At 37.3% G+C, this 23,114-nt stretch overlaps 1 protein-coding gene across 8 annotated transcripts in view; it reads left to right on the top strand.

Annotated features, from left to right (window-relative positions):
* LOC110455279 (rootletin-like) overlaps positions 1 to 23,114 on the top strand; it is a 128,856-nt gene that overhangs the window by 94,415 nt on the left and 11,327 nt on the right. For all 8 annotated transcript variants that reach the window (XM_021505305.1, XM_021505304.1, XM_021505303.1 and 5 more), the window contains 20 exons: positions 1,714 to 1,799; positions 4,488 to 4,653; positions 4,981 to 5,193; positions 5,454 to 5,575; positions 6,815 to 7,384; positions 8,907 to 9,158; positions 10,881 to 11,008; positions 11,290 to 11,453; positions 12,030 to 12,153; positions 12,398 to 12,504; positions 12,738 to 13,059; positions 13,429 to 13,598; positions 13,839 to 14,018; positions 15,128 to 15,324; positions 15,537 to 15,712; positions 16,055 to 16,240; positions 16,661 to 16,905; positions 17,283 to 17,715; positions 18,084 to 18,310; positions 18,913 to 19,033. In XM_021505305.1, coding sequence (XP_021360980.1) covers positions 1,714 to 1,799; positions 4,488 to 4,653; positions 4,981 to 5,193; positions 5,454 to 5,575; positions 6,815 to 7,384; positions 8,907 to 9,158; positions 10,881 to 11,008; positions 11,290 to 11,453; positions 12,030 to 12,153; positions 12,398 to 12,504; positions 12,738 to 13,059; positions 13,429 to 13,598; positions 13,839 to 14,018; positions 15,128 to 15,324; positions 15,537 to 15,712; positions 16,055 to 16,240; positions 16,661 to 16,905; positions 17,283 to 17,715; positions 18,084 to 18,310; positions 18,913 to 19,033 — 4,189 coding nt within the window. The remainder of the gene's footprint in view (positions 1 to 1,713; positions 1,800 to 4,487; positions 4,654 to 4,980; positions 5,194 to 5,453; positions 5,576 to 6,814; positions 7,385 to 8,906; positions 9,159 to 10,880; positions 11,009 to 11,289; positions 11,454 to 12,029; positions 12,154 to 12,397; positions 12,505 to 12,737; positions 13,060 to 13,428; positions 13,599 to 13,838; positions 14,019 to 15,127; positions 15,325 to 15,536; positions 15,713 to 16,054; positions 16,241 to 16,660; positions 16,906 to 17,282; positions 17,716 to 18,083; positions 18,311 to 18,912; positions 19,034 to 23,114) is intronic.

Here is a 23,114-nt window from a genome sequence, read left to right as displayed (position 1 = left end):
ACAAATTTGTCTACCGATTTATTTAAAATAATGAAACATTTATTTCATTTCTCAATTTCACATGCCAGTTTGGTCCTTTAATAAAAATTTCTCCTGCATTTTAAAATTTGCAATTGATTTGCCAAATATTGTCTGAAATATAACAAATGCTAAGAAAATATTTTTTTGTATGTCATCAAGTATAATCAAAAGTGTGGGAACTTTGTTTCTGTTCCTGGTACAGGGTGACCTTGGTCGATTCAGACTAACAGGTCTATACCATTACAAATATATACAAATATATCTGATTACTGATAAAAAACCGTACAAGTTCTGTGTTTGGTAATTTGAAGGCTTTCTTTATGTCTGTGCTGGCATTCAGTCAGATTTTCTAGACATGAAATCAAACGATAAGATTTGATAACAAGGTAGGTTCAGACATGGCTACTAAGTAAATTAACCAGCACCACTTTGTACATTTAACACATTTAACTCCTTGTTTTAAATCCTATTCGATTTATTTTAGATTAATTCTTAAAATAACACCATTGAAGAACACATTTTTTTTTTAATTTTTTTTTCAAATTGGTTTTCACTAACAGTTAATTTTTTCATTGCACATGTAATAAAATCTGTATTATTAATAGTTTAATAAGGAAATAATAAAAGGAATTAAGCATTTTGTAGAATTTTACGAAAAAAATATTTTGATTAAAAGCTTAATTTAATTTATCAAAATTAATAAAATTAAATTCGCTATTGCAACAAGATATTATTCTTATTTACCATTTTCAAGGTCAGTGTTTACGAGGTAAATTATTTAATTGTAATGAAGATTTATGTAATAATCACCATAACTTGAATATGCATATCTTTCTACTACTCCCTTAGATTACCGAGCAGTAGAAATGATATGCATACTGAAGTATTATATCATGAATATTGGTTATAGAAAGAAAATTCCAATTTCCATTTGTGTAATCGTGAAGGTGAAAGTGTTGACCAGTGTCCACCAGTCTGGACATGTCCTACCCGACTAGGTGATCAATGTTGGCACTCTCCCTTGTTGTGGTCACTTAATCCAGTAATGACCGACACACTGCTCACAATAAGGTCATTAACGTGTCTGTACGACCAATGGTCAAGCAATTAAAGGTTACTGCAAAAGTCCACTGTACATATCAAACTTGACCAGGACATATCAAACTTGACCAATGCAATTATCTAACATGGACCTCAAATTTGTAATGTGATATGTAGACTCACCAATTAATGCTCCTTTTCGGAAACTGTATTGCAGGTTTGTTTTTATTTTTTTTTAATTGCTTATCATGCAGTATTTGTAACAGTACTATTCCCTTATGGGCACAGAGGTACAATCACAACATGACCTGAAATACTAGGTTATAACGGTGCTTTTATTATGGAGTTAAACAGATAAATGCGGACCTGTTTGGCCTTGTGAAGGGCGTCATCACAGCAATTGACACAACATAATTTTCTACATTTACTAGTTACACAACTTATTTAACCTACCTGAGAAAATAACGAGTTCGTATTTTTATGAAATTTGTGTATAATGATGTCTGTGATAAAATTGTATGGTTTTATAGTTGTATGTGACTGAATTATAGTTTAATGTTGTTTAGTGAATTATCACTTTGATTTGTTTAGATTTACATTGTAATATGATACAGTGGATGTGTCTGTGACCAGTTGTGTTTGTATTTTCAGACATCTGAGAGTTCTAGACTGCAGGAAACAGAGAACAACATGGATATCGAACAGGTCTCCATAAAGCTGGAGGAGGAACAGCAGAGGTATGTGTAACTTTCTTTATCATTTTTTTTTTAAACTTGACAGACATGAGGAGGGATAAAATGGAGAGGGGTGGGGTGGAGGTTGCCTCTTATAATGTTACGATAAATATAATCTGTCACTCCATATTGTGTGAAGGTTCCATATCCAAATGTGAACATGACCAGTTTGGTTACTTTATGCAACTTATCTGAGGTCGATAATATCAAGTTTATTTTAGAGCCATTTCTGTAACAATCATAGGACAGTTTTAGGTTAAATATAACCAGTAGCATTGAAATCTGGTGAAGTTTAGATTTACACAATGTCAGAGTGCCTCATGATAGTTTATACATGTATATCATTGCTATACATACAATGTGTGTATACACAAAGTATTTGTACATGTCATAATGAAAATGGTCAAGTGTTCTGGAAAATGGACTTGGAATGACTCAAATTATACACACGCAGAAACACCACATACATGCAGAAACGTAAAAAACACAGGAACACCAACATGCACAATCTTTTATGTCTAACTTGGTTGAATATCCAGTGTCTAAATGGCTGTCAACTGGGTGTAGTAGTAAATATCTAGCGCTCCATGCCTGTAGAGCCGAGGAATGCAGCATCCCTCCCACAGTGAGGCTCGGACAATTTGTCAAAGTTTATTGTTAGTGAATACATTAATGTCAAATCTATAACCTCCGATAAATGTCATTCGACAATTGTGCGACAATGCACGATTTTTTAAGTGCGGGACAGAGACATGAATATTTTATTTTTCGTACAGAATCGGACTCAATGACCTGTATCAATTTGGTTTTTATGTTGGAGGAAAATAAACGTATAGGAGTGTCGACATTGTAACATCAGTTCGGGTCAATATTGTTGGAGCAGGTCAGCGTATGAAAGCATAATGGAATGTCGAAAATGGATACTGGATACTGGAAAATTGTTTGATATTTCATAACTATAGGACTTGAATGGTACAGCATGGTGGAATTATTGATGTATTTTAATATGACAGTATAACAGCTCTTGCTTGTTTATGATAAAATGTCATAGTTGGATCAATATCGTGATGAAGTACCGGTACTTGTGCTATATAACTGATCTGATAATAATTATTGTACTCTAATGTAATATCAAAATGATTCATTATACCATTATAATCTAAAGGCAAAAGTGAAGTTTATAGCACTGAACAATTTCTGTGGTAGTTAAAACGAAATTTGGAAAATTTATTTGGAATAATATTGTCATTTATTGTGCAGCCATGATAGACATATTGTCCTGTGTAAAGGAAAATGCTGAATAGTCATTCCTATCATAGAAAAAACAGACAAAAGGCATGAATGTAGGGACTCACAGTACGGTGACTATATCCTACATAAGCTTAGTATATAGTCTCCGGGGACATCTCATCGTGGACAGATCAAATATAGATGATGCGAGATCACCAAGCATGACGATTGTACCAGGATGCTGAATCAGCAGATATAGGCACCAATCTTATCAGCCCAGTAGTGTCATCACTGTCTTAATGAGCGCCATCGCAATTAGTCGCTAACAATAAACAAATCACACAGGTTCTCACCTGTAATTAATTTTGCATTAAATGAATTACTGGTTCATAAGAGTATAATCATGTCTATTGAATCCTTGTCTGGTTTCTGCCACGTTATGCACTTTATTGCATGGTGGAAATCCAAACATCATTATCTGAATAATCCCATTTGACACGGTTATGCTGTTTTGGTGAGAATATGGAAATTTCATTGGTTAAATATTCATTGTTTGTCAATAGAGATGGAGAATGGTTGTTTGGACGGATGTGATGGATGGAGAAAGTGTGTTTCACTATGAATAAAATTTGGACAGAATGAGAGGATGGCATGGCTATAGAGATAGCTGTGTTAGATGGTGGGGTCGGGAGGGGGAGGGTGGTCAGACGGGATACCGTTAGCAGGGAGATTGAGCTGTGATAATGATAAAGATCAACCATGAATGATAACATACAAGGTGTTCACCTGGAACATCAGATTATATCCTGACATGGTTGTCATTTCAAAGACATCAAAACCAAGCACTATGGCTTTAAACAAGTCAATGAGATGAGAAATGGGATTGTAGGTCTTGTGCACTGGGTAAGATGATGGTAAAAAAGTTTCTGAGATTTCTGAAATATATTTTGTTGATATTAAACAATTTTTCTGTAATATTTGAGGCCTATAGTTTTATTAGCTCTCCTGAACTGTAATATATTTGCAGTAATATATTTAAATAATGAGAATATCTTGCAATGATTGCCTACATGTCTAAGTTATTAGATGTACAGGCCCTCTGGGTCTCTTGTTGATTATAGAACAATTTCTTTAACCAATGTATGGAGCAATATCGTTGTAACAGAGGGCACAGCGTTGTAGTTTACAAATGTGAAGTGTACAATTATCTTTCATGTATAAAATCCTTTTAGTTAATACCCGCAAGATAGGAGCTCAGTGAGCATTAAAATGTGGTGAGATTTCAGCTCCAATCTGTGCCTAGCTTTACCGTTATATGAAAGTATCTTCACCTTCTTTTCTTTAATTCACCACTTCCTTGTACTTACATCAGCAGTGTTTGATTCCTGCCCTCTGACCCTTGTTGATTATTTGACCTTGTGATGACCTTGTGATGACCAGTGTTTATTGTTTGACGTACAGGAGTGCCAGTCTGGCCCATGTGAATGCCATGCTGAGGGAACAGTTAGACCAGGCCACAGTAGCCAACCAGTCCCTCACCAACGACATCCACAAGCTCACCCAGGACTGGCAGCGAGCACGTGAGGAGCTCGACATCAAGGAGAACGAGTGGAGGGAAGAGGAACAGGTAAGTCGACACAAAACAACCTGTGTGATTACCCAAACTATTTACCCTTTCATCCCTATATAACTTTAGTAGACTCTACCATGCATTGATATGGATGAGTCCATTAATGTCTACAGTGGTGAAAGGGTTAATTGATGGAAAACTGGGAGGACAGATTTGCTTTTGTGATACAATATTTAGTGTAACTGATGATCAATTTGTAATGTCAGACAAAATATTAACACGTTTGGCACAGTTAATGTATCTTCGGAATTATTTGTCATTTACTACTAATTGTTTTAGTGAAAACACTTTCAGACTAATGATACAATGCTGATTTATTTCCAGTCTTTCAACGAGTACTTCAGTGCTGAGCATGGACGCCTTTTGAATCTGTGGCGTCAGGTAGTCTCTTTTCGGCGCAGTTTCGGGGAGCTGAAGACGGCCACAGAGCGTGACATGTCACATGTCCGCGCTGATGTCATCAAGGCCTCCCGCAGTGTGCATTCTGCCTGTCTCAACCTCAGCGCTAACATGCGTAACTCAGAGACATCCTCTCAGGTACGTGTACCCTATAACCCATACTATGTGTGGTGACAGCATTCTCAAATTGTTCTAACACGTTTTTTGTTGATATATCTTCATGTCTGAACTACCAAACGTAAACATTTTACGAAAACCACTTTTTCCTCCTCCAGGATGTGATTTTACTATCATAGCCATTTTTTGGTAACATTACAAATTTCCTGTTCTGAAAATGAAACTCTTGTTGAAATGAATATAACTTGGGCAATTTAACTGTTTTTATTTTTCACCGATAGGTTCTCCTTGACCGTGAGCGAGCTGACCGTACGTCTATCGAGTCACAGTTGAGGGAGAAGATCCGTGAGGTGGGAGAGACTCAGAGTCGCTATGACGTTCACAGCGCTGAGCTCAACGCCAAGTAAGTTTTTACGGTAACGCAGACCCTGGGTCATCTTTTGACAATATTAAACCAAGTTCATAAGAAACAGGATTTGGTTCAGGTGGAGAATCAGTGATTATGTTTCTTTCAGATGAGCAGGATAATTGCACATATTGGTTCTTGTCAAAATATCGTTAAAAAATTCACCTATGTTTAAATGTAAACTTGTTAATATCTATGCTATATCTTTCCTACTTCTGTAGCAGTGGTTTTACATACAAACACCAATACAGTGAGCTCAATCTATAACTAGTTTCTACCCTAGACCTTGACCCGGAGAGATTTAGTGTACATACATACAATGTAACTGTTTGTGTACTATTTCTGTTCATCCCTATAAATAATGTATGCATAAGAAAAATCCATTGAGAATTCTTGCTATATCTGTGTAGTAGTCCAGTAGATGTGTTTCACAGCTACAGCGTGGCTTCTATTGGTGTTCCCGGGTATCCCCTAATGTACAGATTCCTCAGTGATCAGTTATGCAAAACCTACTCAATTATATATATATGGTCTGGTTTTTATCAGAGATCCTATATTTCTAGAGTCTTCCTTATAGACAGTGCTCATATATATATATATGCACTGTCAGGAATCTTCTCCTGTTTGACTTAAGTTTGGAGTATTTTCTCAATGTAAAATAAATACTGATAGATTTGAATCTTGAACTTTTCAGAGCTTGTAACCCTTGTACATGAACTGTTGATAGTTTTAGTTAAAGGAGGTATGAATTGATCTTAAACAGTTGTGATGTGACAGGAATACATTGTTTTAGAGTCCTACATTATTCATAGACATGGGTTCTGCAGACTTGTTTACTATTGTAAGTAAGGCACAGACAACACAAATCTTTGATCTTTACTAGTGTCAGTAATATACAGGTGATACAAGACTTATACTGTAGATTTGCTGATGTCCAGATATGTCCAGGTATACAGGTATTTTACACCTGTAGCTTTGCTGATGTCCAAGTAAACAGGTATTTTACACCTGTAGCTTTGCTGATGTCCAGGTAAACAGGTATTTTACAACTGTAGATTTGCTGAAGACCAGGTATACAGGTATTTTATACCTGTAAATTTGCTGATGTCCATGAATACAGGTATTTTACACCTGTCCTGGTCCCGTAAGATGGAGATGTGTGTGTGTTACCTATGTGAGGTAGTGGACAGCTATGTGCCTGCATGTCTAACCTCTGGTATGTGTATTGATCTGTAGGGTAAATGAGCTGACCATGATGAATGAGAAGCTGAAGATTCAACTGGAGGAGCGGGAGAAGTCCATCTCCAACCTCCAGCGCAACATCGGCAACATGGAGACTCGTCTTGGTGAGCGCAGCTACGACCTTCCGGAGACAGACACCGCCCGCCAGATGAGAGAGGAAACTGAATCCGTCCACTTTGCGCTCCGTAACATCGCAGAGGCCGTGATGAATGATGTTGATGAGGCTCCCCTGGATGAGGAGGCAGCTGAGGCTGCTGGAGGCCGCACTTCCCCATCAAGGGCAAGGTCAATCTCCCCCACAGCTAGGGCAAGGTCACCATACATCAGGAGTCGGTCCAAGTCACCTCTGTCAGGCGCAAGGTCACCAGCTTTCGCCGATGCTACATTCTCAGCAGTTCAAGCTGCTTTGAACAAGCGTCAACTCCAGGTGGCAGAACTTCGCGCCAAGCTTAATGCCACGCGTGATCATAACTGCGTCATCCGGAAAAACCTTGATGACCTTGATAACGAACGCCGCAGAATGGAGATGCAGATCCTTAATCTGAAGGAAGAAGTAGACATTGCGTAAGTGTTTAATGCGTGTTTTCAGAAAGAGATATATCAGTTTGGTGTGAAATTATCTGCTAAATTTGTTTTAAGCACAACAACAAACTTAGCATAAATCAGAAAATTACTTTTTTTAAATTGAGAAAAAGATAATTTCAAATTGTACTGAATGGAAGTTAATGACTGTATTAAACACAGGAAGTTAAGGAATGATGAGATTTAATAGAACTTGTTATCATATGACTGTGTGTGAAGATATATAACTTTACAATAACAATAGTCAGATTGGACAGTGTTTTGATGATAATACATATGACTTGGTCTGTTTATGCAGAAAAAGAAATGATCATGTACATCCTTGTCTGTCTAATATGATGAAAGAAAAGATCATTTATGACCTTGTCTGTTTAATATAATTGAAGAAAAAATCAAATGTCTAATATTATAGAAGAATTTCATTTATGACCTTGTCTGTCTAATATCGTAGCAGAAGAGATAGTTTTTGACCTGGTTTTGTCTAATATTATAGCAGAAGAGATAATTTTTGACCTGGTTTTGTCTAATATTATAGCAGAAGAGATAGTTTTTGACCTGGTTTTGGTGTAATATTATAGCAGAAGAGAACGTTTTTGACCTGGTTTTGTCTAATATTATAGGAGGAGAGAAAGTTTTTGACCTGGTTTTGTCTAATATTATAGCACAAGAGATAGTTTTTGACCTGGTTTTGGTGTAATATTATAGCAGAAGAGAACATTTTTGACCTGGTTTTGTCTAATATTATAGGAGGAGATATAGTTTTTGACCTGGTTTTGTCTAATATTATATCAGAAGAGACCGTTTTTGACCTGGTTTTGTCTAATATTATAGGAGGAGCGATAGTTTTTGAGCTGGTTTTGTCTAATATTATAGCAGAAGAGATAATTTTTGCCCTGGTTTTGTCTAATATTATAGCAGAAGAGATAATTTTTGCCCTGGTTTTGTCTAATATTATAGGAGGAGCGATAGTTTTTGACCTGGTTTTGCCTAATATTATAGCAGAAGAGAATGTTTTTGACCTGGTTTTGTCTAATATTATAGCAGAAGAGATAATTTTTGACCTGGTTTTGTCTAATATTATAGCACAAGAGATAGTTTTTGACCTGGTTTTGGTGTAATATTATAGCAGAAGAGAACATTTTTGACCTGGTTTTGTCTAATATTATAGGAGGAGCGATAGTTTTTGAGCTGGTTTTGTCTAATATTATAGCAGAAGAGATAATTTTTGCCCTGGTTTTGTCTAATATTATAGCAGAAGAGATAATTTTTGCCCTGGTTTTGTCTAATATTATAGCAGAAGAGATAATTTTTGCCCTGGTTTTGTCTAATATTATAGCAGAAGAGATAATTTTTGCCCTGGTTTTGTCTAATATTATAGGAGGAGAGATAGTTTTTGACCTGGTTCTGTCTAATATTATAGGAGGAGAGATAGTTTTTGACCTGGTTCTGTCTAATATTATAGGAGGAGAGATAGTTTTTGACCTGGTTTTGTCTAATATTATAGGAGAAGAGACCATGAGGATTCCAACCGTGATCGCAACAGGATAAAGAACGTACTGAGTCTGACAGGAAACGAGAAGTCGCAGCTCGAGAAGGTTCGCCAGGAACTCAACGACCAGATTGACTGTCTGCAACAGGAGAATGAGAAACTTAAGGCTGCAAACACCGATGTCCAACGGCAACGGGACAACATGGAGGATGAACGTGACGACGTTGCCAAGGATAAGGACCGTCAGATGAAGGAGAACGATAGGAGGTAGGTCAAAGAGAAATAAAAACACCGTAGGTATTGGCCTGTAAATGATCCTTGGTTTGGATTGGTTGTGTTTTGTGTCCTAACAACAGCTATGGTCATTTAAGGACGTGCCAGGTTTTGGTGGTTGAGGAATGTCTGAGTTCCCGGAAAAAAACCCCCACTGACCTGCGGCCAGTAGCTGGCAAATGTTCCATGTAGGCCTCGAACCCACGACCCAGTGGTGGAGGGCTAGTGATCGTAGACGGTCAGACGCCTGATCCACTCGGCCACCACGGCCCCTTATATATGCTCTTCAGTAAATATAGATAAAATAAAATAAATTGGATAGAGGTTTATTAAGTTTAAAATCCTTGAGAATAATGTATTATCAATGTTACTATGAAAATAAACAAATATAGCAGAAATCACAGTTAAAATCAGCTAACAATCAAGTTAGTAAGGTCTTATCTATAAAGTGCATACTCAGCAGTGTGTTCCATAGAATTACTTTAACTTGGGCTACTTGACAAAGCACCAGGAACCAAATGAAGGGGAAGGATTTATCTGTGCTTGAATTGTAAATCACTCAAACCTAATGTAGCACATACAGGGAACGAAATAAATCCATTCTGATAAGTGATCTATGTAGATATTGAACTTCTGATGGCAACGATTTAATCAGGGCACATGTTGCACCTACCTACTGGCGGGCAAGTCAACAGTTTTATATCTACGTTCAATTTCACACTAGGTGTCCAAAATCACAGATTACATAAGGATATCTTTGAATCTAATACAAATACAAGCTTCTCATTGGAGATCAAATGAAATTTTACTAGAATATGTTCATTGTGAATTGTCTGTTCAACCAGCAAGCCAGTGGGACAACAGTTTTATCTAAAATTTAACCCCGAAACTCGTTTTACCGTAACAGATTGGTTGAGATCAAAGAAGGACAATACACAGCTGAAAGTGATGGGCTAAACTTATTAAAATCCTGGGATTGAAATTTAAATGACATTTAAAATTTCGGATAGAGAAACATACAGGTGAATTTGAAAACAGATATAAATAGAATTATGTTTTAAAGTGTAGCTGGTCTTCAATTCGGCATCAGGTTGTCAGAATTTGATAAAATGGGTATTGATTTTGGAAAAAAAGTCTGTGAATTAAGTTCAGGTTGAATACGACTATTTGCAGGTGGTTAGTTTGTAAGGACATGTGTTAGGACTATAGCCCAATACATGACCGATACATGCGTCAATGTAAGCCTACATAAGTAAGAAATAAACACACGCATGTTACATCATGTCTCAAAGGAAATAAACTTCAGCATTTTATGTCATTGTAAATATACTGTACTTTAAGCCATAAGAATGAATCTGAAATAATTTTCCATCAATTGAAAGAAATCCTGCATTTACCTCAGTCTTAAAAACTTTTTATTTTGTACACTATTGTATTTATGAGTTCTGCTTAAAATTGGTATTGTGTATCTACTGAAATTTTGCAGTACATATCCATTGTGCTGTAGTCTTTTAATATAGTTTAGTAAATTTTTTGTCAACCAAACTTCCTGACCTTTCTTTTTGGACTTGCTTAAAATTTATAAAATCCTAAAACAAACATTATTGAACTTATTCAAAATTGATGAAATCTTAACTAGCGCTTTTTGAAGTTATGTAAGATTATAAGATTTAAATTAATTTTATTGAACTTGATTTTTTTTTTTTTTACCTACAGCCACCGTATGATCGACCAGCTGGAGCACAAGATCAGTACTCTGAAGGAAGAACTGGTCTCCACTAAGGAAGCACTCAACCGGGCCCTCCTGGACAAAGAGGTTCTGGAACAGCAGAGGGGAGAAATCTGTAAGTCATTCATCCTGTATTCCAGTTACTGAGGCTGAGCACATCCAAAAGTGAAATTAATTATAATTTAAAGGGATATGTGTGTAGAAATGACATATTGTACGAATTATTGAACTTGAGGAATCTTTTTTAGTATTTATTTAAAAAGTAATCCTATTTTTGTTTATACACTAACATTATTGATTGACATGCTACCTCATTAGGTTGTACACAACACTAGGGTAGCTTGGTCATACTTGATTACAGTGCCTTTCAAGTAGAATGTATCTGTCTTATAACAGCGGACACCCTGTCAAAGGCCGAGCTACAGAAGGCTGACTTAGAGCTGGAAATCAACCGTACCCAGACTGAGGATGCTGGCCTCAGGGACGCCCTCCTTAAGATGCAGGCTCTCAATGAAGGACTTGGCCAGGACAAGATTGAGCTCAACAAGATCATCATGCAGGTATGCATAAGTTTACTTCAGTATGAAATATTGTGTCTCAATTGTTGACTATTCCTATCGAAACAACTTGTTGACCATTTGAGTGATTTCCGCTGACTGTGAGGTTTTTCTCTCTCAATTTATAAAAATACTGGTCCCAACTCCTCTGTATTCTGGCCCTGACCGTGCATATGAAACCAAGCTGTACATGGTGTCCTCTGGCACTGGTTATGTATATGATGTCCACTGACCCTGACTTTGTATATATGATGTCCTGTGCGGCCCTGACTATGTTTACGATGTCTTCAGGTTCTGACTATGTAAATGACACTCTCTGGCCCTGATTCTGAATATATAATGTCTTCTGGTTCTGACCGTATTTATGATATTATCTGTCCCCAATGCTTATATAGATTATGTTATCTGGCCCTAACTATGTCTGTGATGTTTTCTGCACCAAATATATTAGATGTCCTCTGTCCCTGACTATGTATATGATGTCCTCTGGTCCTGACTCTTTAAATGTTGTCCTCTGGCCCTGACTATGTATATGATGTCCTCTGGCCCTGACTCTGTATACGTTGTCCTCTGTCGCAGATGGAATCTGAGAAGGCCAGTCTGGCCGGAGAGAAGCAGCTCTTGGAGCAGGAGAAGACTGGTATCCGAGAGGAGCTTGTCCGAGTGGAACAGGAGAAGATGGACCTGGATACAGAGAAGATGGGTAAGTTCCATCCAATTTCAAATTATATAATTACAAGTCATAAAAGTGTGCAACATGTCTCACAAAAAATAGAAAAATCGAAATTTACATTTTATATATTCAAATTTAAGTATATTAGGCCCAGTTGTCCAGCAATATCTCCTGACTCTGTTTAAGCATTAGATACTTCATTGACCTGGATTGTTGGTATTTGTCATTGACATTTTGGCTGTTATCTTGACGATTGTGAGGTTGATGATTTCAGGCCTGAACCAGACCCTGGAGTTGAGTGAGATGACCAGACAACAGTTGGAGGATGAGATTGGAGCCCTGAACAGAGAGAAGGGAGAGGTCACAGAAAGCTTCAATGCTGTAAGTCTTGTACTAACTAAGAAAGGACCACACTAACAGATCTAAAACATCAAGATATATTACCTGTTTCTTCCCAGTTTCGAACAGATTAAAAAAATCTTTGAGAAGAGATATTAATTTGATGGATATACTGAGTGTAAACAGATTTATAAACTTACTTATTTTGCATCAAAAATTGAAGTGGTTACAAATGATGTTGAACCAGTGTTTGACCTTGACCTTTGCTGTTACAGACCAGCAGACAGAAGCAGGCTTTGGCCGAGGAGCTTCTTACTACCCGTAAGGAGGTCGAACGCCAGAGCAGTAACTATGTCCGAGTGGCCAAGGAGAAAGAGATCCTTACACAAGATAAGGGCGAGCTTATCGTCCAGGTCACCGCCACAGAGCGTGAGAACCGCCAACAGAGCGAGGTGATCGCAGCTCTCCGCAGCGAGAAGGACAGCCTGGAGAGCGCCCTCTATGAGGTGACTCAGCAGGCCCAGGCTCTGGAGGTCCGTAAGGAACAGCTGGAGGGCGAGAACCAGGAACTGATCATCAGGAAGGAGAATCTACAAGGTACGTCACACTGTTTACCACCTCACTTAGGGCGAACATATTTCAAGGTTCCTTTCCTCTGAACCATTCCTTTACCATTCTCCCTTGATATATCTTCAAACCTAGTTTTGCCAGACAAACAATGAAAGGATAATGAAATTTTATGCTGTAATGGTATATGCCATAATGTCCAACTTTTTATACAAGTTATAGGTATTTCAGCGATGTTCGTGTTATAAAACATATTTGCTGCTTCCCTGTAATTACTCATAAGCTTTAATACATAGTGTTTGCTTAGTTGAAGAGACCCTATTAGACTAAGTATATCCGGAATGTGTGAAAGTCACGATTTTTTTTTAGCTTTTCATTATTGTTTACAAAAATGTTCAGCTGAGATAAACCGCCTGATGAAAGAAAAGGAGGCAGACATCGAGAAGTTTGAGCATCAGAAGGAGGAGCTCAACAAACGCCTCGCCCAGCTGGAGCGTGACATGCAGATGGCTCTCACTCAGGAGAAGCAGACCCACGAGGAGGATGTGGAAAGGCTGACCAGGGAGAGGGTAGGTTCAAACAGATGTTGTTACCTGAACCCTGAAATCATGATTAAGTTAAAATTTTACAAATCTGAATATTTACTGTGCAGTTATATAGCCAAGCTTGATGTAAGTAAAAATTCACCCCTTAAGAAACATTTGAACTCTTCCAGTTCAAAGGTTGGAATAGTTCATTATGAAATTTAAGGGGTGAATGAGTTAATGTGACGGTTTCTTTACTAATTGGTCATCTATGTTGTTTTACAGGAAGTACAGCGCCAGGAGTACGAGAACGAGCGTGATGAGGTACTCCATCAGCACGCCATGGAGAAGGAGGACCTGATGATGCGGGCTGACCGCGAACGCGAGGAGCTCGGTGAGGAACTAGCAAACCTACAGAGGGACCGTGACAACTCCCTCCTCATGGCTGAGAATGACAAGCAGCAGGTAAGACAACTCAATCAATGACTAATATTTTACTGTAGAAAAGCTATTATCAGGTGATAAATTCTGTAAGGTCGTTTGTAAGCTGAAATTCGTGAATAATCCTAGCAATCACTAGTGAAAGGTGAAAAATATTATGATCTTGATGTCCAGCAGTATTTCTTTTCAGTATTATTCATAAAGAATTTTCAACCAAGAACAGGTACCGCCAAAAAGAACATAATCATAATTTGCCCAGGCAGCATTTCTTTTCAATATTATTCACAAAGAATTTTCAATCAGGAACAGGTACTTTGGGGAAGAACATATTGATTATTTGCCCAAGCAGCATTTCTTTTCAATATTATTCAGAATGACTTTTCAATGAAATAAACCTTGAATATATAAGAACATATTAATACAATATAATTTGAACATGAAGATGTTTTCAATGTGTTTCTATGAATGGTAACGTATGTTGATGAAATATTGATCATCCTGATTATCTACTGGAGTGTAGTGTAATAGTATACACATTATAATACCATTACACAATATACATCTATACAACACTACAGTTTAACTGTGTTATTACAAAATACAGACAACATTTAATGTAGAGCATCTGACAAAGAAAAACAAATCTAGAATTTAAAGTCACGTAATATTGATTCCCTATGATGAAAACAAAATTTGTGCACAAAGCTGAACAGGTGTGTATGTGAATCAATGATGAAGCATAGATGATTTGCCATCATTAAAGTCTATTTAGTGTAGTCTGACTCATGGTAGGGCTGATAATAACATAGAAATATGTTATTTACAGGTTGGTACAAAATTGCATATTTTTTCCCCAATACTAAAAGATTCCATGTGCAGTGTCTCTAATCCTTAAGAATAGTCTCCCTTGTTTCTGTTGATTTCAGTATCATTTAAGTTTCAATTGGCAATATGAAAAAAGAATTTATTTATTTTTGAGCAAAATACATGTATTTTTATTGTTTTTTTAAATGAGAAATAGTAAAAAGAATTATTGCCAAATTTTAAGTGTTTGTTTCAGTCTTTCGCAGATAAGACCTTTTCCAAATTGAAAAGCAGGGAAATTAGCTATAATTTTCTATTTTCTGTTACAGACAATGTCATTGTTGGAGCAAGAGAAGAGCACTCTGGCTGAAAAGAACAACAACCTGAACATGGATCTGGCCTCATCGAACGTGGAGTACGAACGTCTGAAGCGCGAGTATCAGTCACGACAGGAGCAGGACCGCACCAACATCAACGCCCTCAACTCTGAGCTCAAGAACTTCAGATCACAGTTTGAGGAGAAGTGGTAAGCCCTTGTTTTCCAGTATTTGTGTGAATAGTCCTGTCTTTTATAACCACTTCTACATTTCACCCTCAGTCAAATTTTGACATTTATCATGCTACAAAGAACTTGTTCTGAAAATGTATAAGCACAAAACTTCTGAGCAGTTCTACTCAAATTGTATGCCATGGAGAATAGAACTGGGTAGCTATATAAAGTTTGTTTGTTTCATGTAGTGAGTGCCACGAGAAGGAGGTGAAAGACCTGAACAATGCTATCCGTGACCTCGACCGCCAAAGAGAGGCTGCCCAGAGTGAGGTTGCTGAGCTGAAGACACAGCTCAAACTGGTGGAAGAGAATCGTGACAACATCCGCAGGGACCTCATTGATTCTAACAGGAAGATCAGAGAGGGTGAGAAACCATACCAGTTCGTTGTAATTTTGTAAAGGACAATAAAAAGGACACTTTAGAATAAAACTTCAGAATATATAAAATGATAGAATCACAAAAGATAAAAAACTAAGTTGTGAAATTCAGTAGAGTGCCTGATCCTCAGATTTGTTTTTAGTTTTGTTTACAAACTATGACCTTATAGTTTGACATTTCAGTATAAATGCTGACCTCATTTGACCTATGTAAACTTTGACCTTGATGTTACGTTTGTTGCACAACTAGTATGTTGGTTTGACCTCTGTATACATCCTTTGACCTTAATGTATAACCTTTGACCTTGATCCAACCTACCTGTTACAGGTGATGAGATCAGGGAGCTGATGAGGAAGGACATGGTCGAGCTGAAGAGGAACATGAATGATGAAATCCGTGAGAAGGACACGGTTATCAAGACAGCAGAGGAACTCCGCTCCACCGTGAAGAAGAATGAATGTGATAAGATTGATCTGAACAGGTCTCTTTGTGACCACAGACAGAGGGGAGCAGGTATGCATGATCTCTGAACTTGTCACTATTTATCATTTTCTGACCAAGTTTTATCATCTGCCAACTTCAACACTTGTTAGAAATGTGTCAATGCTTACAGCAAATAAAATCTGAAAAGGAAGGTTGAATTTAACAAAGTTAAATATAAAGTGGGTATATAGGTTAGAGATGCAATGGTAACAACTAAGTGGGGCAAAGAGTGTTGCAAAAATGTTCAAAAAATAAATCAAGTTTACTCAAAATGCTTTTAAGAAAAACAGCTTTTGGAGGTAATATTGGAAAATTCAGGTATTCAATTTTGCAAAGAAAATTATAATTTTAAATTAAAAATTGAATTCATTACATGAAAGATAATTTAAATAATTGATGAGTAAAATGTTATTTAAGAACAGTGACCTAGCCATTTATGTTATGTTCTAGTGTTGGAGGAACAAAAGGCTGTTGTTCAAAAGGAGGCTGGTGACCTGCGTTGCAGTCTGCGCGAGGTTGAGCGTGCTCGTTTGGAGGCTCGCCGTGAGCTCCAGGATCTTCGTCGCCAGATCAAGCTGTTGGACGGAGAGAGAAACAAACTTGGTAACGAGGTGTCTGACCTCCAAGTCAGAGTTGCCCGTGATGAGGAGAAGGAAGAGGAGGCTCGCAGACACTCGTTTGACCTCAAACAGAAGGTAGGTGTAGCTTACAGAGATGGAAGATCAGTATCCGTTGTGTTAACAGGGAATATAATGAAACAAAATTGACCAGTCTATATTAACAACTCTTGTTGACCCGGGTGGTAGCATCATAGGTTCTTGATGTGGGGGGTATACAAAGTACCAAGAGAAGACCAATAAGTTTGTACTGATGGAAGAACAGTAAATAGATAAGAAAGATGTGATATTTCTACCAAGGTCCCTTCTTAAGGAAAGTTGCATTTCAGAACACGTCAAGCATTGGGGCTTGGAAATATAAAATATCAAATACAAATTTGTTGTTTTTTCACCTATGTTATAATTAAAAGCGTTGTAAAGAGACACTAACTCTGTATGCTCCTCTCTGTATTAAGGTTGTGGAGACAGAGGCCAGCAGGGAAGTTCTGCGTAAGGAATTCGCCAACCTCCAACGCAAGATGGGTGAGCTTGCTGACGAAACACACCTGAAGGAGAAAGACTACCAGATGGCTTTGGAGGACAGTCGCCGTTCTGAAAAGAAACTCGAGGACCGCTCACATAATCTGGAAATTAGCCTGGAGCAAACTGGCGCTGAAGCAGCTGAGCTGAAACTGAGGCTTAGCGGTGCTGAGGGTCGCGTCAACGCCCTTGAGGCAACCCTGGCCAGGCTGGAGGGAGCCAAGCGTGATGTTGAGTTCAAGCTTAGCAGCATTGTGTCCAGTCTGCGCAGGACAATTGGATTCCGTCAGGAGATGCCACGTGCACGCAGCCCAACCAGGTCACGTACACCTAGCCCCCGCAGGTCCCGACCTAATTCACCCACCAAAGGTAATTTTGTACTACATGTACAAGCTTACTTCATGAAAAGTTTGACTTTGATGAATATGAGAGAGACAAAATGTTCATGGCATTGTTAAGTGGTAACCAATATGTGTGGTTAATTTACCTTCTTTTTGTTTCATCTTGATTTTATTTTTTAGCCAATTAATTGTTAAGGTTTGATAAAGACAAGATTATGAAAAAAATAGAAAAAAAATAATTTGGATAATATTAACTTTACATTTACAAATAATTGTGAAAACAGTTTTTTTTATTTGTGAAAACAATTTTACATGGCCCTATCGTGGTGTTCGTAATTGTAATTGTAATTGTCTAGGTCTGTGATAGAATCTGATGTGGTGTTCTCTCTGTTACAGGTTTTGAGAGCACTTACTCCACCACCACAGAAGGACGTGGCAGTCCCATCCCCAGGACTGGATCCCCAGAGCGTATGGGTAGCCCGACCCGCCTTGGCTCCCGCGGAGCCTCGCCCAGGAGGCTGGAGTACTCTCGTGAGGTGGCTCCACTTGACGTGGATCCTGAGGCAGTCAGGATGGCTCTTAGGGACTTCGTACAGCAGCTAGCCGGAGCCGAGCGAGAGAGGGTAAATCAATATTTTAGCTCACCTGCCAAGACTCAAGGATTGTTTCCAATATATGTAATTTGATCATGTTAACTCCAGAAAATATATGTACAATGATCGTGTATTTAAACTGAAGTCTCTTTGATTGTATCAAATATATGTGAGCTGGGAACCTTCTAAACAGCTACCTGCATCGGATTATATTCATTGATAACCAGAAAACCTGTGATTATATCTTGTACTGTATACTGGAAATTTTGGCCGTAGTTTAATTTTTGTCTTTTTCGACCTTTGCAATGAGGGCGAATTGATCATAGCGGTGAATTAAGAAAACAGCATACCCTATATAGTTATTATATGTTAAGGGCGAAATTAACACTGCGTGAACATAGATTTTACCAGTGAAGGGAGAATATATTACTGGCAAAAATTTCCCATTATGCAGTATTTAAAAGCTGGATAGCTGCAGAACTGTATCCTGTATGCACAAGCAGAATACTATCTGATTTTAGCTCGTATGTATATGCTTAATACCATGTACTTAATTGTAGCTTGTGTATTATCTTATTGTACTCCTGTTTATAAGCTGAATAGCCTCTAAACCCTGTGGTTTTATGTTACAGGATGATACCATCCAACAGAACCGTTCCCTGGCTACCCAGCTGAGAGAGATTGAGGAGGAACGCGAGAGGCTTGAGACCAGACATGGACAGCTCCAGAAATCTCTGGGAGAGGTTGAAGAAGGTAGATAACTCTTTTTAAATGTCACACTCACTTCCGTTTTCTTCACCATTGTTATCATCCTCATCATTTCATTGTTCACTGATCCTTGAAAAAAAAATATTAGAAAAATTCTTACTTATTAATTGTATAAGATTTGAAAATAAGATACCAGTTTCTATATCAATACCCACTTGAAATAACTAGTTGATGATAAAATTTTGATTTAAGAAAAGTTATTCCTCAACAAAGTTTGATCAGCAAGGTTTGATCAGCAAGATTTGATCAGTGATCGCTTAATGACTGGCTCAAGCTTAGACTTTGTGTGACATTTTTTCTCACATGTGGTTAACTTGCTTTGATTGTGTTTGACTGCTTTTATATGTAGTATGGTATATGCTAATTGGTCTGGAGTCTGGAAGGAAGCTGTATTAGATTTTGTGTTTTATGATTCCTGATACAAACTCATTTAAACCTTTGTGTCAGGGTATGATGGTAGGGGTCACTACACATTGTATTATAATTGTAAGTATATTGTAACTCAGGTGGCTGATATAGCTCTCTGGCTGCTGGTGTAAGTGTACATATGTATAACTGTCTAATATTATAGCAAAGGAGGCTGAATGGATCTATTTTGTGTGGGACAAAGTTAACCTGTCGACTGACATGAATGGGGACTGATAGATTTGGTGGGATGACACAATTAGTTCATAAACCTGTCTATAATGACATCAAGGGTGTTTGAATCATTTTAGTAGGATAAGACGAGGCAGCAAACCTGTCTCTATAACGATCATATCAGAAGGGGCCTGAAATATTTGATGGAATAATATGACAGTTTCCGTAAAAGTAGGAAAAAGATGAGGTAAAGAGTCTTTTAGAGTCAGATAGTGTAACATCATGTAAGGAAAATACTAGAGGATGTCTTCAGAAAAGTTGCTGGTTTGTTCAGGTTGCTCTTTAGATCAAGTTCCTGCAGCATGTGTCTATGTATTTTGTATTTTGTAATATCTGAAAAATCAGCATGGTAACTATCTGAAGCATTTTATGTTTAAATGGTTCAAAAGATTTCCATACAATAGCATTTACAGACATGCTGTTTAAGTTTTATGGTGAATAGATTTATCCTTTATTGTGTCTATATCAATGAAGGGAATTGTAATGTCTGTTTTCTGTTTCGTAATTAACGATCTAAGCATGAGCCTTTCACATCACTAACATTCATCCTTCATGTATTCCTCTAACAACATCTACATATTCTATTTTGAAGCTTGAATGTGTCTCATTTAATTATCTGTGTCTGACTTCTTTTTTCTGTAATTGAGAACATTTCTTGAATAAGTGCAGAAAATAATTTTTGTTTTGTGATTTTTTTTTATCAATTTTCAAAATGTAACAAATGAAAGGGTCATTTATTTTTCAGCAGAAATGTTGTTCAATCCCATTTTAGGACCAATTCACAATAAAACCTATTTAGCATTAATTCAAGAGTTTTAACACTGTAACATATAATGGAAGGGTAGACAACTCTAGCTATTTCATTTGACAGCAGTGGGCAAAATTAAGATATGTAGGTATCTGAGATAACAGTAATAACAAATCTATGTGAATTCAAGTAAGTACATGTGATAAACAATATACAAAGGTAATAAAGTCTTAAGTTTACTGCACTTCCTTTGAACCGACCAGAAATGACGGGGTCACCAGTTTGTACTCTGATGCTCTCTGGGGGTGCCAGGTTACCGAGTGTTAGGAAGTGTCAAATAACCCCCACACAAGCAATCCTGTCATTTCTTCACGCATATATTACCCCAGTATTACCTTTTAGTGTTTTATTTGATGTGTGTACTCAAGGTCCTCTTTTAAGTGCCCACCATGAATATTTGCATTTATCTTTTGACAAGAGATACAGTACTAGTAGATCATAGGAAAATTTGATTTCAATCTTTCAAAACTAATCGTTATTCAAATATATTCAATTTTATAATATAAATAAATAACTAATAAACTTGGAGCCATGTTGACATAAATAGGTATTATTGACTATTAGAAATGATTATGTGTCCCCATGTACATGCTTATCTAACAGGGACTGATAAGGGGCTAATTCACTGACGGCCAATTATGTACTGACCACGGCCAATGTTTAAATCCCGAATGACCACTAACATATCCTGACCATTGTTAACAGTGTCAGGACCTTGATTTAGAACTGATCCGAGTCATTAAGTTACTCATCATAAAGTCGGCCCAGAACTATATAAAAGGGCATCAAAGGGTTATTGGATTTATCACAAATCCCCCCGGTGTCCTGTGCCAGAAATTCAATGATAATTTATCTCAGATAAAGGGTTAATATGATTTTTTTTTATCAAATTTCCTTCCATTCAAATAAGCTGCAACAATAATTTGGAGCTTTTCAATACTGGATTTCAATTGGTTTAATAAAATTAAGTTGAATATTTTTATTAATCAAGTGAGGTTGAAGCTAAATTTTCAGCACTATTTAAGTAAATCTATTATAAAAAATATTGATTTATCTAGAAGCATCAAATTATGAACGTATATTATGTTAATATATATATACATGTATATCATTATAGTCAGTAATTAAGGGATGTAATAGGATGCAAGATTTCTAAATGGATCTGTGAAGGCGGAAACATGAAATATACATTTGTCATTTGTTTGGTCATGTCACATACATATTGGAATTGATCCTGGGCAAGTTTTCGTTTGAATATGTGTTGTGACAGGACGTAAGAAAAGAGAAGGTCTGGTGATTGTAATATTACCTCAGGTATTCGACAGAATAGTGGCGCACAGAAATAATACTTTCAAGTCAAGTGTGTACCTGGGAATAAAGAAATGTATCTGTGAAATCTTTTTATGAAGACTAAAAGCAAAGTTTAAAAGGTTGAGTTTTTACAGGTGATTTAAATACCTGAATATTGCATCAAGTTTCAACAAATTTTGAATTTGAAAAAGAAACAAAATTTAACTTTACACAGGGCCAGAATATAATTCTATACACTTAAATAGATTTTTTAAAATTAGCATGAATTTATGGGATAGCTAATTGATTTTTCTTGGCACCAGACAATTTGTAACCTGTATAATTAGATGTTTGAAACATGAAAAAGCTTGTAAGACGTTGAATTGACATATTTGTAATGACAATCATTCTCCTGGTATATGACCTGGGGACCGATTTAAATGAAACACAGTTTGTTATATAGACAGGGCAACCCAGTCACGGTAATGGCTATAAATCAACATTTACAACGTAATGAATAGCTGAATTGAAACCCACAGCATTTCATTGTGTTTAAAATACACAGAGATGTTAGAATTATTGACATTGTTACTGTAGAGGTACCTCCAGTAGTGGTAAATGGCCGGCCCTTTAATTCTTTATAGCATTACAACGAAAATGGCCTCGCAGCGGACAAAAGTCCTGCAATGAAAAACTTTCCGCTCAGCCAAATTGTGGACTAGATACTTGATAAGATTTAATACCCAGGTCACATGATAAATGTCCAAGTAATCAGATTTTTTGTCAGCACTACATGCCGGCCCGAATGTTTACTGTGAGGTACTTGATCCTATTTTTATCTATACAACCGAGAGATTAGGTAAAGCTCGTCTTTTATTGGGACTTAAGACTGTAGATACCAGGTGTATCGTATGTATCAGATCTGTGTATTCCCTCGCACAACTCTGACATGTCATAACCTGTGAAAAAAATTCCTCTCCGCGATCAATATCTCAGGCGTAGGGAGTGATTGAGTGTGGCCGATTTGTTGGTGTCACGCTGTGTACATTCCGGCAAGCATGGCAGCATGTGTGTAGGAATCACGGTGGCTGTATATCCTCAAACTTAGAAACTCTTGAGTGGGGGGGTATGCCATACACCCCACGTGGAGGGCCCCGCCCACTTGTGTTCTGTCATCAGTTTTCAAGCACTTTCATGTCTCGATGACATTAGCCGGGATGGCCTACAGAATATATATGCCACCGGCTAACTTGTGTTCGAAGCAGCCGAAGCCTTCATGTGATGTGATTTGTCTTTCCGCTTCACCATCTCTGTCTTCGTACATACTCG

The sequence above is a fragment of the Mizuhopecten yessoensis genome, unplaced genomic scaffold, assembly GCF_002113885.1.
Source record: "Mizuhopecten yessoensis strain PY_sf001 unplaced genomic scaffold, ASM211388v2 scaffold8195, whole genome shotgun sequence".
Taxonomy (NCBI): domain Eukaryota; kingdom Metazoa; phylum Mollusca; class Bivalvia; order Pectinida; family Pectinidae; genus Mizuhopecten; species Mizuhopecten yessoensis.
Note: the sequence above shows the minus strand (reverse complement) of the source record. Positions and strands in the feature narration are given on the sequence as shown.